Source organism: Cebidichthys violaceus, unplaced genomic scaffold, assembly GCF_023349555.1.
Source record: "Cebidichthys violaceus isolate CVI_PGR_0920_01 unplaced genomic scaffold, fCebVio1.0.p SCAF_6, whole genome shotgun sequence".
Lineage (NCBI taxonomy): Eukaryota > Metazoa > Chordata > Actinopteri > Perciformes > Stichaeidae > Cebidichthys > Cebidichthys violaceus.
The window spans coordinates 18,092,133-18,109,055 of NW_027176816.1; the positions used below are offsets into that span (position 1 = coordinate 18,092,133).

At 45.7% G+C, this 16,923-nt stretch overlaps 1 protein-coding gene across 2 annotated transcripts in view; it reads left to right on the forward strand.

Annotated features, from left to right (window-relative positions):
* Positions 1–16,923, forward strand: part of prex1 (phosphatidylinositol-3,4,5-trisphosphate-dependent Rac exchange factor 1) — a 73,537-nt gene that overhangs the window by 41,094 nt on the left and 15,520 nt on the right. For both annotated transcript variants that reach the window (XM_068733806.1, XM_068733807.1), the window contains exons 13-24: positions 739–788; positions 2,523–2,598; positions 3,017–3,089; positions 6,084–6,229; positions 8,588–8,680; positions 10,669–10,817; positions 10,935–11,020; positions 12,292–12,431; positions 13,559–13,703; positions 14,402–14,577; positions 15,020–15,181; positions 15,739–15,949. In XM_068733806.1, coding sequence (XP_068589907.1) covers positions 739–788; positions 2,523–2,598; positions 3,017–3,089; positions 6,084–6,229; positions 8,588–8,680; positions 10,669–10,817; positions 10,935–11,020; positions 12,292–12,431; positions 13,559–13,703; positions 14,402–14,577; positions 15,020–15,181; positions 15,739–15,949 — 1,507 coding nt within the window. The remainder of the gene's footprint in view (positions 1–738; positions 789–2,522; positions 2,599–3,016; positions 3,090–6,083; positions 6,230–8,587; positions 8,681–10,668; positions 10,818–10,934; positions 11,021–12,291; positions 12,432–13,558; positions 13,704–14,401; positions 14,578–15,019; positions 15,182–15,738; positions 15,950–16,923) is intronic.

Here is a 16,923-nt window from a genome sequence, read left to right on the forward strand (position 1 = left end):
ATTGACTGCACCTTTGCTAAATTCGTAGACTCATTGTCAATCACAAGGTAGCCCCGCCCAAAAGCATTCCCTGCTTTATCATTTTTTCTGCTCTACATGGATCATAATGTACTAAATGAACATCATGCTGTATTGAAGAAGACTTGAAACTAGAGACTGAGACCATAAACTCATGTTTACAATGTTTACTGAGGGAATAAATCAAGAGAGAATTAGAGTCATTTTCTCATTGACTTCCATTCAATCAGACTTCTTTTTGAAACCAGAGGAGTGATGGACATTAGAGAGAATGCAACTTTAAGGCACTTCCTGTGGTGGCTTCACTTTTCACACCCGGAGGTTGCTGCCTGACTAAAATGTGCCAATTGCATCGTCTTTCCAAAGATACGTTATTGAATACATTTGTTCAACATCATTTTTTTTTTTGTACATTCATACAAGCGTAAACCTTTGTGACTGGTTTATGCAAATGTTCCTACTCTGGAGTCACTAATCCCTTCCCGTAGAAAACTGAATCTAAATATTAAAGAGACGAAAGACAAAGGTTGGTTATTTTGGCCTACCTCTGCTCTCAGATCCCTCTATGGTTTTAAAATCTCTATCCTAAAACAATAACCCTGCGGTAACTCTTTTCACAGTCAACAGTTAGAATCTCTTGTCCTGAGGCCGTGCTTGTACTTGTTTACTCAAGGTGTGTGCGTTCAGTGAGTCAGAGCCTCCGTTTTTCTTCTCTCTTAGGGCGTCAGGCTGTACTGCCGCCTTCACAGCCTCCACACGCCCGTCATCAAGTAAGTACCTGCCCTTCCCTACTCCCCCCCCCCCCCCCCGGTATGCTAATGTTCCCGCTCTCCAGGTGCAACCGATGCATATTCATGAAGGGTTCACATTCGGCCCACGTCAACCCCTCTGAACTAACAGTAGCACAGCCAGGAAGGAGAGCCCCTCAAACCCCCCCCCCCCCCCCCCCTTCCTTGAGCTGCTGGAGGTTCATGTGCACCATGATCCAGTTCAGGTGGAGGATGCCAGGCCTTCGTGACTGGAGGTTTATATGAGGTAGCTCTTGAAGGATTAAGGAGAGCTGCATATTATGAACATTTGTCTCTTAATCCTCAGTGTTATGGGCGAGCTGAATTTCTGTTGGTGAATTTTTAAACATGAGTTTAGTGGGAGGCCGAGACAGTTCTTTGCTTCATGCTCTCTCCCTCCTTCACACACACACACACACACACACACACACACACACACACACACACACACACACACACACACACACATTCTCTGTCTGCTGCAGCCCCTCCCTTCCGACTCTTACCCCCCCCTCACCCCTCTATTTCTCCCCATATCACTCACCCGCTGATTGAAGTGCCCGGGGTTGCCATTGCCGCAAACAAAGAGCTTTCGGTGCGGAGGGACAAATCCTATTAACATACAAAGGCAATCCCTCTGCCCTGCCAGCCAGATATGATGTAAAAGAGCCATGCTTTTTTTTAATCCATCACTGAATTGGCATTGTAAGTAGCAACCATTAATTATAATGTTGGCGTGATGGATGTATTGCCTTTAATGAAGCATAAATGATTACAAACTGGGCCTCTGCTTTTATTAAACTCTGTGGAGAGACAAAACGTCGCCGGTTTCGTAACGCAGCAAACAACGATAATGATGATAAAATAGGTATAAACCTTATCAAATCAATCTTGGGAATGTCACCGACGTCTTATGCTGGAGATGACGAAGCCCTCGCTGATGCAGAAGATCATAGATCAGCAAACGACATCGGCTCACTTTTCACGCCGTTTTATGACATTGTCCGCCGTATCAATCAGTGCACATCTGCACATCTGAATGTGGCAGTTTACACTATGGGCGTTCCACTCCAGACACACCCAGTGTCTTAGTCACAAGAGATGATTAAGACGTGGGGTTATCAAACATACCGTACATTTGACAGGCCCATGATACACCCGTCGAGTCACGCTGCCAACCACAGGTTCAGCGCTTCCTGTTTCACGTGTTTACACGTCGAGCAGATTGGTCCACAGCGGCTGCTTGTGTAATCTCACAGAGACAGAAAATTAAAGGGCAGGGACTGTAAATCCTCGTTCTTCTGGCAGGATTAAGAGAAGTGGAGGACAGCAGACGGTCTGGAGCAGATGTACAATATGTAGTGCTATACCTGCAAATGCCCCTCATCAATCAATCAAAATGTATTTATACAGCACCATTTTAAAATACAACAAAGGTTCCCCAAAGTGCTGCACATACAGTAGATGAGCAGTCATACAAACAAAGACTTGATTAATAACAGTAAGTGACATTAAAATCCACTTGATTTTTTGTGACTTTCTCTGACTCTGAGAGGCGAAGTCACTCAAGAAGTGCAACATCACAGAAACACGAAAGACACTGTCGATGCTGTTGACCACAAAGAGGCCACAGGCTGTTTTTAGCTTCCTACAATTGTACTGTGAAAACACATTCTGTGAATGTTTTTTTTTTTTGTTTTTTGTTGCTCCTTTTAGGGACAGAGACCACCATCTGAAAACCTTCAAATCTGTGGTGCCTGCCAGCAAACTGGTGGACTGGCTACTCTTGCAGGTGAGATCAACGTGTACTTATTTAATCTTGACACACATAACACTAAACAAGGCAGCAAGGGTGCGTAAAACAACAATAACTTTCACTTTCAACTGTTTTTCCTGTCACTGTACTGTTTGAGTATATACTACTTGTCCAGTATTTTACTTTTGCTGAATTGCATTTTTCACTATTTCTCAGTCCTTCCATTGCAAATGAAATAAGCCCTATTTGTTTTTTGGGTGGCTAATTTGGACATTTGCCACCATTCAGTGAACTTGACTCAAGGACGTGCAGAATTCAGTCTCCCGATCTCTCATTGTCTTTATCACACACGTATTCATTAATCACCATCCTCACTGCAGCCCGCTGCGCATGAGCAGGTGTAAACAGGACCTGTAGCTGACCGACTGTGTGCGTCACTCACTCTGTTTCCCAGGGAGACTGCTCCACCCGAGAGGACGCGGTGACGCTGGGCGTGGGGCTCTGCAACAATGGCTTCATGCACCACGGTCAGTTCAATTCTCTTATCACACACTTGCACTAAGACAAACTGACTACTTAAAAAAAACGACTTTATTTCAGTCTGATTACTCGGCATGAGATTAAAGGAGGTCAATGAAACTCTGACATGACACGTGCATGGTGTGTCTTTTGTCTGTCTCTGATTATTTACAGCCGCCGCTTTTGCAACAGCTCACTCACTCTGTTGTTGTGACCTTATTGCCCCCCCCCCCCCCCCACTCCCTTCACCCCCCTTTCCCTGTCGGTCCTTCTCTCTCTACGCACAAGAAAATGTAATATCAGCCTCTTCCCTGTCGTGACGTCATCGCTTGAAAATAAGAAAAGTAAGCTCGCATACCTGGGCCAGCCATGTCTCGGTAACCACACTGACCACGTTGTAGCGGAGCGGCTTTGGCTCTGTCCCTGCGTGTTGAACGTAAACAGCATTAGCAGTGTACCCTAACCAGAGCTGTTTGGCTTAGCTACATGGCTGTCTGGGTCAGTCCACTGAACCATGAGCGCTGGTGGAGGCCTTAAATTGAATCAGCCAGCTTCATTGGCATAGAAATGTATTAAGTGCAAAGCGAGACTCACTTAAAAGCAGCACTTATGGTGGAATACTGAAGAAGTAACATGAAGGCAGCTTCCTGATGCATATAGTGACGCATGCAAGACTGAAATCTAAGATGAAGGGGAATTGTTTCTTTTGATTTTAATTGGAGTGGTTTGAATTCTCCTGAAGGATCCTGGAGATCCTTTGGAAAATACTGCGCAGTCGTCATGGTTGTGAATATTATTATTATTATTATTATTATTATTATAGGTCACACTAGCACACGGGTACCATTTCACTGGCTGCTTATTGACATGTCTCGCAGCTCTCGGTACAAGTGATAGAGCAGATCAGAATGTAAACGGTACCGAGGCTTAAATGTACACACGATGTTCATTTAAACACACGGAACCGCTCCCAGGAAGTTATACAGTGACTTTATCCTCACTTTTAGATCGCCTGATTGGCACTCACACATACTCCTTCCTCCCTCTACCATCTGTTTGAAGGTGTCACCTGCCCTCCCTCCTCTCTACGACCTTTCTCCTCTCAGCCTGTCTGCACTCCTCACCTCTCCTCTGGTCACTCTCTGTAGTCCTTAGTCAGCACATCTGCTCTCTCTTCACCTGGTTCCTCGTGACCGCCGCTTCTTTTTCTGTCTTTTTGTATTCTGCCCTTGTCTTCCTTGACTCTGTCTTTTCATGTCTGTCTGTCTGTCTGGACGTATTTGTTATGAGGCCACTGGTGGGAGGATCGCTGACGATAGATAACACAGTTAATGTGCCTTTCATCTGTCCTTACCCGCTTACATCATTCATCTACACGTCCGTCGCTAACACATGTTGCGTTTTACCCATAAGGCACCTTAACACACGGAGCATGTATCCTCCACTAGTCCTGTTATACGTCAGGGTTGAATGGCTCCTCAGCCAAAATATCGTTTACAAGCAGTTATCCGTTTGACAGTTTTAAATGCAGAATACTAATAATGAAAGTAGCAGTGAGTAATAATGTTTTTTTTTTAACTGCAGATTTCCCTTCTACCACAATGTTCTTATCTACAGCATTCACAGTTATGTAATTCAAAACTAAACATAATTAAATAATGTGTAACTTTTCATTTAATGTTAATTAGTCATATGTGACTAAATATCCAACAGATGTGCGTAAATGTATGTGTGTGTATGTGTGTGTGTGTGTGTGTTATTAGGGTATGCCAGCTTCCGGAGTAGCACTCCCTCTAGTTGAATAGGTAGTGTTCAGGTATTGTGTGACCACAGCCTGCCGTGACTCAGAGGAAATAAATCACGTTCGGGCTTCGTTTGAGTTGGCGTAAGGCCAGCGTGTGTGTGTGTGTGTGTGTGTGTGTGTGTGTGTGTGTGTGTGTGTGTGTGTGTGTGTGTGTGTGTGTGTGTGTAATCAGTTTGCTTTTGTTCACCTGAGGGTGCCAGATGCTCGCCAAATCTCTGAACAGCTGGGTACCTTCAGCTCTCAAGCCCCATGTTACAGATTTGTACACCTAAGGTTAGGAGATTGGGGCTTGTATGACACAAACAAGATAAATATTTTCTCAGTTCTGTCCAACACAATAAAACCTGCCTCCCACATCATGGCTTTAGTCCAAATGTGACTCACTGTCATCATAGGCACACTTGCACCTGTTGCAGCAATGTCCAGCAAATGAAAACTGACGGGGGAGAATTATTCGGTCGGTGTTCTAATAAAAGTAACAAAACAGATTTTTGAAAATGAATCTTTCATTCAAGAAAACTGTTCTTGAGTGCAATAAATTCTCACATGGTGTAACTGAGGACCTCGCTTCAGTGGCCTAGCTTCTTAACTGAGAAACATTTCAAGAAATCTGCAGTAGGTTTAATGCAGTGTGTTTTCATTCAAGCGTCCACTCTTGATGAGCCCCATGTGTTGGAGTGGGGCTCGGCCCAACAGTGGGATTTCTAAACACACTCAGACACACGCGGCACACTGCTCCTCGTGTCCTCCGGAGGGATCCTTCCTAGGCCCGGCCTGAGCCGGCTACGACCCAGATGTGGTTTGGCTCCAGATGTTCCTGCTAGCATCATTAGCTAATGAGCTAATTAACCGTTTTGCTAGTCTGTCTGAAGATTACCGCACAATGAAGTGGCGGTTTTATGGGCAAACGCACAAAAGTTTCAAATCACCTGCAAACTGTAACACACTTCACATTTACAAGTCCGTTTTAGCAGCAAGACCATCAACCCAGTCAGTTTGAGCACAAACACACTTCACATTTTTAACAGACATGCATCAATGGATGGCTAAAGCTTATGCTAAATGCATTTTCTTTTGGCCTTTCATGAGCTTTACTTCCTTTTTCCAACAACTTTTATCTGAGATGTAACCCATTGCTATTTGAGAATTTCAGTCAGCGGCTTTCTGATCACACGCTGTGTGTGTTTTCCCTCCTCAGTCTTGGAGAAGAGCGAGTTCAAAGACGAGTCCCAGTTCTTCCGTTTCTATGCGGACGAGGAGACGGAGGGAACCAGCACCAAGAGCAAGCAGCTCCAGCGCAATGACTTCAAACTCATCGAAAACATCTTGGCCAAGTCCCTGGTGGTGAGCTGGAACACGGGCAACACACACACATACACACACACGCACGCATCTACGTTTTTGTTTCCTTTTGGAGACAAAAAAAGAAATCACTGTTCAGAATGGGAAACAATCAATGCAGATGGACTCAAAAACAAAAGAATTTATCTGGAGACGCGTCACTCTTTCATGCAGATACACGTGCAGGATGTGTGTGTGTGTGTGTGTGTGTGTGTGTGTGTGTGTGTGTGTGTGTGTGTGTGTGTGTGTGTGTGTGTGTGTGTGTACACAGAAGATATAACGGGACCGCATTGTACTGTATAGATAATTGAACTGACATACTAGCATCTGCTTTCAGCTTCACTCCAGTTTGTTTGGAGCTGTGCGCGTCCTTCTCTCCAATCTCCACAGCTAGACGTAATTACCCCCCCCCCCCCCCCCCCTCCTCCTCCTCCTTTGTCCCCACGGGAGCGGAGGGATGCTTTGATGACAATAAACACCTTTTGAATTTGCTCTGATCCGCATGCGTCCTAATGAGTGTTGTCCTGTGGAAATCAAGTGTGCTGCCTGGGACGAGGCCCCTTTTGTGTCTCTGCGGAGGCCAGAAATTAAACTATCGAGACTACTAACGAGAGGCGGCGGCAGTTGATTCTTGCCGTCAGAATCACTCGTCTTCATTTGAAGATTTTATTTTAGTGCACGGACGTGAAACGGGGCCTAGGAAGTGCTAGTGAGCCCAGGATTTAACCCCTCTTCTGTTTAAAATGGCTTGCTAGTCAGGACTTGTGACCTTTCATGTCATTCCAGTCTGTGGTACCAATGTATATCTTTTACCAACAGGCTGCTCAGTTCCTTTATCTAACAAAGTAGAGCCTAATTATAATTTAAATGCAACAGATACAAAAGCATTTAACAACCCTCACTCATGACATGACACGACAGGTGCTGGGTGAATAAGAGTGAAGAGGAAAACCCCCCAAAGGAACAACAAATCAGAAGTGAGATGTTTAAGCACCGTTTACTTTGGCATGAAAAAGACAACTCAAATTAGTACAGAGTGGAAAACATCTGTCCTGCTGCCCTGTTGGGTAGAGAAGATATTTTTTTTTTGACACAAAGCAGTGTCAGCGAAGTCTCAGAAATTTGTTGCAACACGTAGATCTGGTTTAACGCTTCTACTATAATACCTTTTTGCTAATAAAACAGCATAATTGTGGTGACCTTTTTGAAGTTTCTGAAAGTTAAGTTCCGTGCATGATGAGACATAAAACACGCCGCCAAACATGATGCGTGGAACAAAGGTGCAGAAAGGCTACATGAACATCCTTAGGCCAGGATCAATATAATAGATTCAGTGAAGTGTCTGCTCACTGTATTAAAGCTCCTGAAAGTCGTGCAGCACACGTAGTCATGGGCTGAGTAAGGATTTGTATTGGTATTAACCTTTCTACAGTAAAAGCACAAACGCTGAATGTCCTACTGTCAATATAATTTGTGCAATAGGACACGGAAGACGGAATATAACTGATGTATATTTATTCGACACACTGTTTTGGGTCCAGGGGACTGTGGTTTCCAGAGGCAGGAACAGAAAGTGAAGTGTTTATTTAAGTCCATTATCATTGGTGAAACCTAGAAGCATCACTAGCATCCCTCTTCATATCACATCGGGAAGTAGACTCGCTATCTGGCCTTCCACAAGAAGTGGAAGAGGCCCCCCCCCCCCCCCCCCCCCCCGTTGATTAGCAGCGCTAATCCTCCCCTCCCGGCTATTATTGCAGTGAAGTGCAGGAACTCTTTATTTATCACAGCCATCTCCTCTGATGTAACTGCAGAGATCCCCATCTTATCAGGGCCGTGCAGCAGGAAGATGTGCCCCGGCAGCTTACCTAATGGAAGCGGGCTAATGTGTTCGGTGATGACAGCGTACAACTAAGCCTCGCCCCACTGGGGAATAGAATGTGAGAGGCAAGCAGAGAACACCATCGGGAGCAAGACCACCTGACACGCAACGCAAATCACAGATTGGAAACCTGCAAGATTCCATACCGTGATAATGTCCGGATAGTTTGCGTATAGGAGGTATCGCCTTCATTTTTAGCACAAAGCTTCACTGAGTCCTCGGAAGAAATTGGGTCATTTCAGCAGCAGATGTCAGATGTCAGATGTCAGATGTACGAGGAGTGCGAACGACAAGACAGGATGTGACAAATAGCAGCAAATCACAGCCAAGCAATGAATATGAATATATACTGTGTGTCATGACAATTATTTTGCCACTTGCTCACTCGTGATGCTGAACCAATGAAAGACGTTTTAAGTCCAACAACCAGTCGCCCGTGTAAATGTGGCAATAATTAGATGATTTTTTTTCTGCGCTAGATTCACCCCGAGGAAGAAGACTACGGCTTTGAGATCGAGGAGAAAAACAAGGCCATTGTGGTGAAATCTGTCACCAGGGGCTCACATGCTGAGGTAATGGCCAAGACACACACGCGCGCACACACACACACACACACACACACACACACACACACACACACACACACACACGCGCTGCATCTCCTTCCTGCCCCGGGGCATTAGTTCTAGTAGGTAATGGCTGTCGACTGTTTTGACGGCTGCTGTCAGTCTTCCTCTGTTTCGCTTTGGAAGGAGTTTGTTCTGATTGGCTGTAGAGCCATTAGACATGCTCACCCACATCACCTCCACAAAAACACACACACACACACACACACACACACACACACACACACACACACACACACACACACACACACATGCCACTTTATTCATCCGTAGCGATTTTAAAATGCACAGATGAAGCATTTAAAACCGGCATGATTATCGAGTTTCTTTTTAATAAAGGATGTTTTGTATTATTGTTATGTTCAGGGGCAGCCTGTAAAAATGGGATTTGTCATATCTGTAGCAACTCTGTCAGCAGCGACAGACTTTTATTTCTTTTCCTGTGATTTCACCTTTGCTTCATGACAGCCGACTCTTTTTTTGGACGGGAGAAAATCCGACCAGCAACCAAACCTTTGTACCGTTTACACAATCTTTCAGGCATCGTCCTACTAAACGTAGGACGATGCCCTGGCTGATTGTGGAATCTTCCTTTCCCACAGGTCCAGGGATGTGGAAACCCTTTACTTTACTCGCCCTCCACTATTAATTTACCATAATTCCTCTTGTGTCCCTGGTCTTGCGGTTCAAGTTTCCTCATCCCTTTCTGTTATTTTACTCATTGCAGTTCTTTCCCACATTGCTCCTCCTCTTAAGTCATTCTCTGGACAATCATTCTCCTCTGCCCCTTCCACCCTCCTCTCCACTTCTCTCTCTCTCTCCCCCCCCCCCCCCCCCTTACTCTGTTATTCATCCCCCGTCTCCCTCGTTCCCCCACAATAACAGGATTGCTAGTTGTGACACGGCCCTGTGTGCCAGCACCGTGAATGAAGCTCAGCTGATTCCCATGGGGGCTCTGAAAAGGGCTGACAGACACATACAGAGCTCTTTCACTATATGATGCTGTTCTAGCAAATCACGTGCAGACAGGCACCCATGCTCTATACTCACACACACACACACACACACACACACACACACACACACCTCCCAGTCATTCCTACAGCCATCCTGGGCCCAGAGGCAAGGGGGTTGGGGCCCGGCTCTGCCAAGGCCACCCCACCGGATCTGTGCCCAGGATACTGGAATCACAGCACAAACACACACCAGGACACTGGACTCACAGCAGGAACACACACCAGGACACTGGACTCACAGCAGGAACACACACCAGGACACTGGACTCACAGCAGGAACACACACCAGGACACTGGACTCACAGCAGGAACACACACCAGGACACTGGACTCACAGCAGGAACACACAGAGGCAGCATTCTTCTCCCAACGTGACTGAAGATGACTGCATGTGATGACGTGCAGCAGGTTGTGTCGCTGTGTCTGTCATTTACAAATAGGGGTTTCAGAAGCTACAATTGCGTGCAAATCCAACTGGCAGCAGGCAGGAGACTAAGGTGTGAATGTCATGCACCTTAATCATATCTAGTAGCCAATCTGCACTCCCTCCATATAAAAAAGCCTGTTCATATGCTGGGAAATACATGACAAGACTGAACAGGCTGTGGAAATATTGAGCGGTGCACGCTGATTTTCTCTCTCATGTTTTGGTTTGTGTCCTGCCGTGCTCCTTGGAGGCACGTATACCGAACTTGGACTTGTTTCTGGGTTCAGTGAGGTAAAAACTTGGACGATACTCTATCTGAGCTTAATGCTGCACACGGTTTTGGTGTCACTGTGACACTGGAGAGAATTGTTGCTCACCTGAAGCTCTTGCTGTGCAAAAGGGGGTGGGGGGGGGGGGCGGCATTAGAGGGAGCTGGAAACAAGCTGCAGCCTAAAAATAACCACCATTGTGTGTCCTGTCTGTCCATCCAGATGGCTGGCCTGCAGGCGGGCAGGAAGATCTTCACCATCAACGAGGACCTGCTGTTCCTCAGGCCCATCTCCGAGGTGGAGACCATGATCAGCCAGGCCTTCTGCATACGACGCTCCCTGCGGCTGCTGGTCGCCACCAAGGCCAAGGAGTGAGGAAGCGCACACTCGCTCAAAAGACACACACACACACACACACACACACACACACACACACACACACACACTCACACAGGGCTCTCTGGTCTGACTGGTCTTTTCTCACCCAGGATTGTGAAGATCCCTGACAACCCAGACAGCCTGTCCTTCAGACTCTGTGGCTCTGCCCCTCCTCATGTCCACGCTGTCAGGAAAGGTGAGTGACCTCATTTGACAAATGAGAATAACAAGAAGGATAAGGTCATACGACTTAACATTTAATAATAGAAATTATAAAGCTACCAATAAAGAAGATGTTCCTTTCTTATCTCCCAAACCAAACTAAAGATTATTAGTCATGGTCCTTGTTTAATCAGCTCACAAGAGAGGACACAATAAACACTATACAGTGAACAGATTTGTAGGAGTTTGACCTTGTTATTGCAGACCTTTGGTGTCAGAAAGACAAGTAGTTCTGGGTGAATATGAGGGGAAAGATGAGGTAACTCTAGCCTCCAACCACCTGTTACTTTCTGCTTTTAGTGAGCCTCCATTAGGTTTTTATGGCCACCTGTTAGCCAGACGGGCTGCTGACAGGATTCAAACCCCTAATAGACTCTACTTTTAAGACACACACACACACACACATGCACACTGCTCTGTGATCAGAGCTAAAAGAGTAATGTGTAACTGAAGAGCTATGCCGCACGTTTGTTCTCCCTTCTCATTCCTCCCGCTCTGTCCTCGCAACCAGATGTTTTCACCACCTACTCTTAATAGAAAGTTGAATGAGGGATTAATCCAGATGTGTAAACCAGACAGGAGCAAGAGAGGACACACACACACACACACACAAACACAGTGCGTGTCCAAGGAATGTGACCTCATGGTTTTACTTTGCTTTATTATGGCAGGGGGACTTCTCTGCTTCCTCTCACCCTCAGTTCTCCCCCATTTCTCTCTTCTCCCCCTCCCTCCCTCCCCACACTGTTTCTCCTCTCCTCTCTTTTTCCCAGTGTCTTGTGTCACTTGTGGCCTCTCTGCTAAATCAGTTCCTAAATCAGTCCCCCTGTGTGATATCCATGCATCGGGTCAAGTAGCCCCAGAGTTAGGTAATTGTTGGCGCGCTGGGTGGGCGCGATGCCAGCGCGGGTATTTTTAGGTCGGAGTGGAAGACGATGGAGGTGTTGATTGGACTTCCAGGCTGCAGAGCCATTGGTAGCTTGGGACAGCGTGTTACGGCATTGAACTGAGTAATTTTATATTTTCCCCAGCTCATGTGGGAATTGAGACGAAAAACCGGATTCCATATAAAGTGAACTAGATTTAATATTTTATATATATTTATATAAACACACGTAGGGCACTTTGAACTCCTCCTTTTAACTGACTTGCATGTTTTCACAACAGCCCGATGTGTTGTGTACAGTTCCACTGTGTTACACCACCTTGTGGCCTTCGACCTCTGACCCTGTTTTGACACTGCAGGCTGGGAGGCAGCGGGGTCGGGTCTTCAGCCCGGCCAGGTCGTCCTTAAGGTCAACGGCAACAACGTCAACCACAGCGACTACCAAGAGGCCCTGGAGCACTTCACCGCGCAGCACACGCACCAGGAGCCTCCACAAGCGGTGAGGACACGCATGAAAACGAACCGGGGCGCACAATCTTTTCTTCATCGGAGCAGGGTTTGTGGCTTGGTAGCTGGGCATTTATTGAGTGTTTGAAAAGAAATACAGTCTTGTCAGGTGTGGGTTTGAAAGTTAATTAACCAGGTCATTCAACAACGCGGGACAAGCACACTAAATTCACCTTTTGACGGGCTAATGGACTGGAAAGCACCAGTGACCACACATTCCTCCTCTGAGACGGTACATAAAACAGCCTTAGCTTTAGTTGGAGCTACACTGTGTGTTTGTAAAAAAAAAAAAAAAAAAAGGAAGAAGAAAGAACTGTATTGTACTTCAAGGATTCATTTCTAAACAAAAGTGACGCTACACTATATGTTCATTTATTTCATCAGCGTTCCAGCACTGGGTGGCCTAGTGATCTCACACGTAAATCACTGGCTGACACGTTGTCGCTGCAGGCCACTTGTAGTGAGGGTTGAACATTTTTCAGCTTGAGATACAAAGCTCGGAGAGAAAACGTAGCCCAGAGCAACAAATAAACAACCTATTTTACCTTTTAGGGCCAAAAGTGGTTTACGCACCATATAGCTAACTGTCAAACAGCAAACCTTGTGTCTGGGTGTTCGGACATTCCTACAGCAGCACTCTGTGGCTCCAGGCGGGTGTTTCACAGGCCTGCCGTCAGTCTAGGATGTCCTCCTCTCTGTATAGAGTAGTTTTCTTTAGCCTGGCCCACAGGCTCAGCTGAGCGGCCTTGTTTGGGACTTGTTCAAGTAAGTGTTTGTTGGTTCATTGAACAGCAGGATGCATTAGATGGAGTTGATGCGGCTAACTGCTCTGCTGATTTTCTGGCGGTGCAATCAACCCTGGTTACCTTGTCAGCTGAAAAGTGTCCGTGTCCACAGGCCATGTAAAAAATACTTCAGATTCTTGCCTTCAAATTCTGCGTATTAAATACACCCACATCTACAGCTTTGTGTTAAAAACATGCACGTACTGGTGCTGGCATTGGCAAATAATACCTCATTATTGTTCTTTCATGCTCTCTCCCTTTATCTCACCTATATGTCACCTTTTTATTTTTTGCACACTGTAGTAATACCATGTAATATCATGTTCCCCCGCAGTGTCAGTGGGTGTATCGTGCATTCGAGGATGTGGAGGAGCTCCAAAGAGAACGGGGTGCAGGCGAGAAGGAGGAGAGTCCTTTCAGACCCTATCCAGCGGAGAACGGTTCGGACCATGAGGAGGAGAACGGCACCAATGGAACAGGTGAGACACGACGTTCTGTTTTTATTTGAAATGTCCGATTAAGGAGTCAATGCTGAATCATTTAAGTATCACAATCCGGTTAATTGTATATTTTTATGTGCTGCAGATGTGCTGTGAACAATGATGAGCAGCAAGATTTTTTTTCAGTCTGTAAAAGGGATTGTGTGTCTGTGTAGATTGATGGCAGGCTTGATGTTAAAAGAAAAAAGCAACATGTTGCCCTCATAAACGTTGCATCAGAACATTATGTTCCACCTAAAGAGCTATTTTCAGATGATCTCTGAATTCGATCATTGGCTCCAGTGGTAGATTTGCCCTGGATATGGAAAATGACACACGCTACATACAGGCAGTAGTTACGGCTGTGGGACATCATCTGGTCACACTGTGTCAGTGTATCTACAATAAGTGACCAATCTTTCTTCCAGTAAGTACTTTAACAGATGTGCACCACATCGTGTACCTTTACATGCGTCATTATTAAATGGATTTAGAACGTTTGTCTTTCCAAAGCTTTGGAGGTTTTGTTACACAAGCATGGGTTTTTTTTTATGCATCACTTTTAGACCATGACTCTACCTCTTACAGCAAATACATTGTTCATTTTGTACGTAAGTGCTTTACTTAAATAACTTGAATCACTTCTGAATGCATGCAGAGTTTACATACTGACAACAAGTGAAAATGGTGCTCCACAGACCACCGGCTGGCCAGACTCTCCCTCTCCGACGAGCTGCCGCTGGTCAGCATGACGGTAGACAACGTCCACCTGGAGCACGGCGTCGTCTATGAATACGTCACCACCGCCGGCATCAAGAGCCACGTCCTGGAGAAGATGGTGGAGCCCAAGGGCTGCTTCAGCCTCACTGCCAAGGTAGTTATGGGAGGATGTGGTGAAGCCTGATTATCTGGGGCTATTGAGTGAGTTGAAAATCTGATACTGAGGAGAGAAAGCTGTCATTCATTTGAAGCTAAATGTTGAATGATGTCAATTTTAAGTTGTTTGAACAGTTGTTAAAACGGCTTACGTGGTCTCAGCTACCAAAATCTCACATATCGTGTATCACAGAAGATCCCAACTTGGCCGTTCACCAGTTTGCGGGTCACTGATATTTGTTCAACTTGCAAAACAATGAGCAACAAAAAAGGCCTTTTTGGCCTCACTGGTGGTTTCGTTTGTTGGTAATGGAAAGCTGAATGTTTAGTTAGATGAAAAACACTCTTGCTGCTGCTGCTAGGAATGTTATTTTGGACTCTGGATATAAACTTTGACTGTAGGAGTGATCCATCCATACCAATGTCTCTTGTCTCCACAGATCCTGGAGGCATTCTCTGGCGATGACAGCCTCTTTGTTCGTAACTGCAGCCAGCTCATCTCCCAGAGTGACCGAGTCGTTACCATGCCTCAGTACGAGTTCAGGCAAATCTGTGACACCAAGCTGGAGAGCATCCGACGACGGATCAGCAGCTATAAGCAGGTAGGAACACATAGACGTCAGGCCGTTCAGATCCAAACTTAACCTTAACTTAAAAACACAAAGATTCTTTAGTCACGTGTGACTGAATTACAGTTCACTGTCACTTGAAATCATCACTTATACTTTCCTGACATTTATGCCAAAAACAATGTACCATCTCACTTCATGTCAATACATTTCTTACTGGTTCTTATTTTACGGATGCATGAAACTACTTGCAGCCATGCTTTTTAATCACAAATATGATGAAATATGCCACCTCATGGCACAATATAGCTCTTCTATATACACTTGGAAAACATGACAAAAATGATAATAGTGAGACACAAGCTTTTTTCTTCATTACTGAAGACACCAAGAACTCAATTCAACTAATGAGTAATCTGTGATAAATTTGAAGAATATTACATCAGTGTCATGTAATATTTCCTGCAACAGTGACCATGTTTTACCTTGGTGGTAAAACATTGAAATCATTTCATCATAAACACATGTATTAGAGCTGCCAGTCATTGTGCTTTCACTAAACTAAGCCCGTGTCCCCCTTTTCTACCCAGTTCGCCCTGGAGCTGAGGAACAAGGCGTGGCCCTCCTTCAGGCAGGCCGGCGTGCACCCTCACCCGCTGGGCTGCATGGACTTTGTTCCCACCAACTGCCACGTCAACTTCATGCAGGTCTCCTACCCCAAGAGCACTACCTCGGCTGGCAGGACTTTCAGCATCCGCTTTGGGCGCAAGAACTCCCTGTTTGGCCTGGATTCTGACCAAGGTAGAGGGGGAGGGGCACACACACACACACACACACACACACACACACACACACACACACACACACACCTCTATCCAATATGTTTTTAATATTAGCGCAATCTCTGTCACAAAACCACTGCTTAAACCAAGCTTCACTCGTATACATCCTCCCTGATAACACAGCTTAACCCACTTAACACCAGTGATTGTTTTGACTAATTACCCTCCATGACCACTTAAAGGCCGCAGCACTGAGAAGCTAATGTGGACCTCAGCCTCCCACAGTAGCCATGAGGGCTCAACAAGAATTCCCACAGTAAATTAGATGAGTGGTTGGCCGTTAAGACTCCATTAGCCCCAGGCCATACCCATGTTATTGACATGCGAAGTGAATGAGTGATGTCAGAAAAGATGGTGCCTCGAGGCTGCGTAGGAATTTCTGCCATTCACTCCGTCACTCAATGCTGCTGCTGCTGGTGCTGCAGGGGTCAAAGGCGGAGAGTAAAAGAGAGCGAGGGATTTGAGTGGAAATGGAATGGAATGTCGGCGAAGAATAATTTCAAGAAGAGGGCAAAATGTTAAGAAATCCTCCATCCATAGATAAAGAAAGAAGTACCCTGTCTTCTGTCTGTATGGCCCGACTTTATGATATTAATTAAGAGTCTTTAGCTTCTGAACTCTACTCTCAGCAAAGATGAAAAGGCAGTAGTGTTAGCGTCGCTGTCGGCGTTCCAGGAATGCCTCGTCGTCATCTTTCCTCTCAGCACCAGCTGCAAGTCAGACGTCTGACTAGCAGTTGTACCGACGAGGTGTTCCCCTCTGCTGCTTTTCAGTGTGCCGGCTCAGCCAGCCAAAAGTAAAGGAGACGATGCTTCCTCTTGTGACAGGCAGGAGCTAGTCTTCAGCGTTGCAATCACAAATATAATGAATTTACCAGGCTTATTACCTGAGGCGGTACAATTTCTTTTCTTCGAGCCCCATATCCTGGATTTT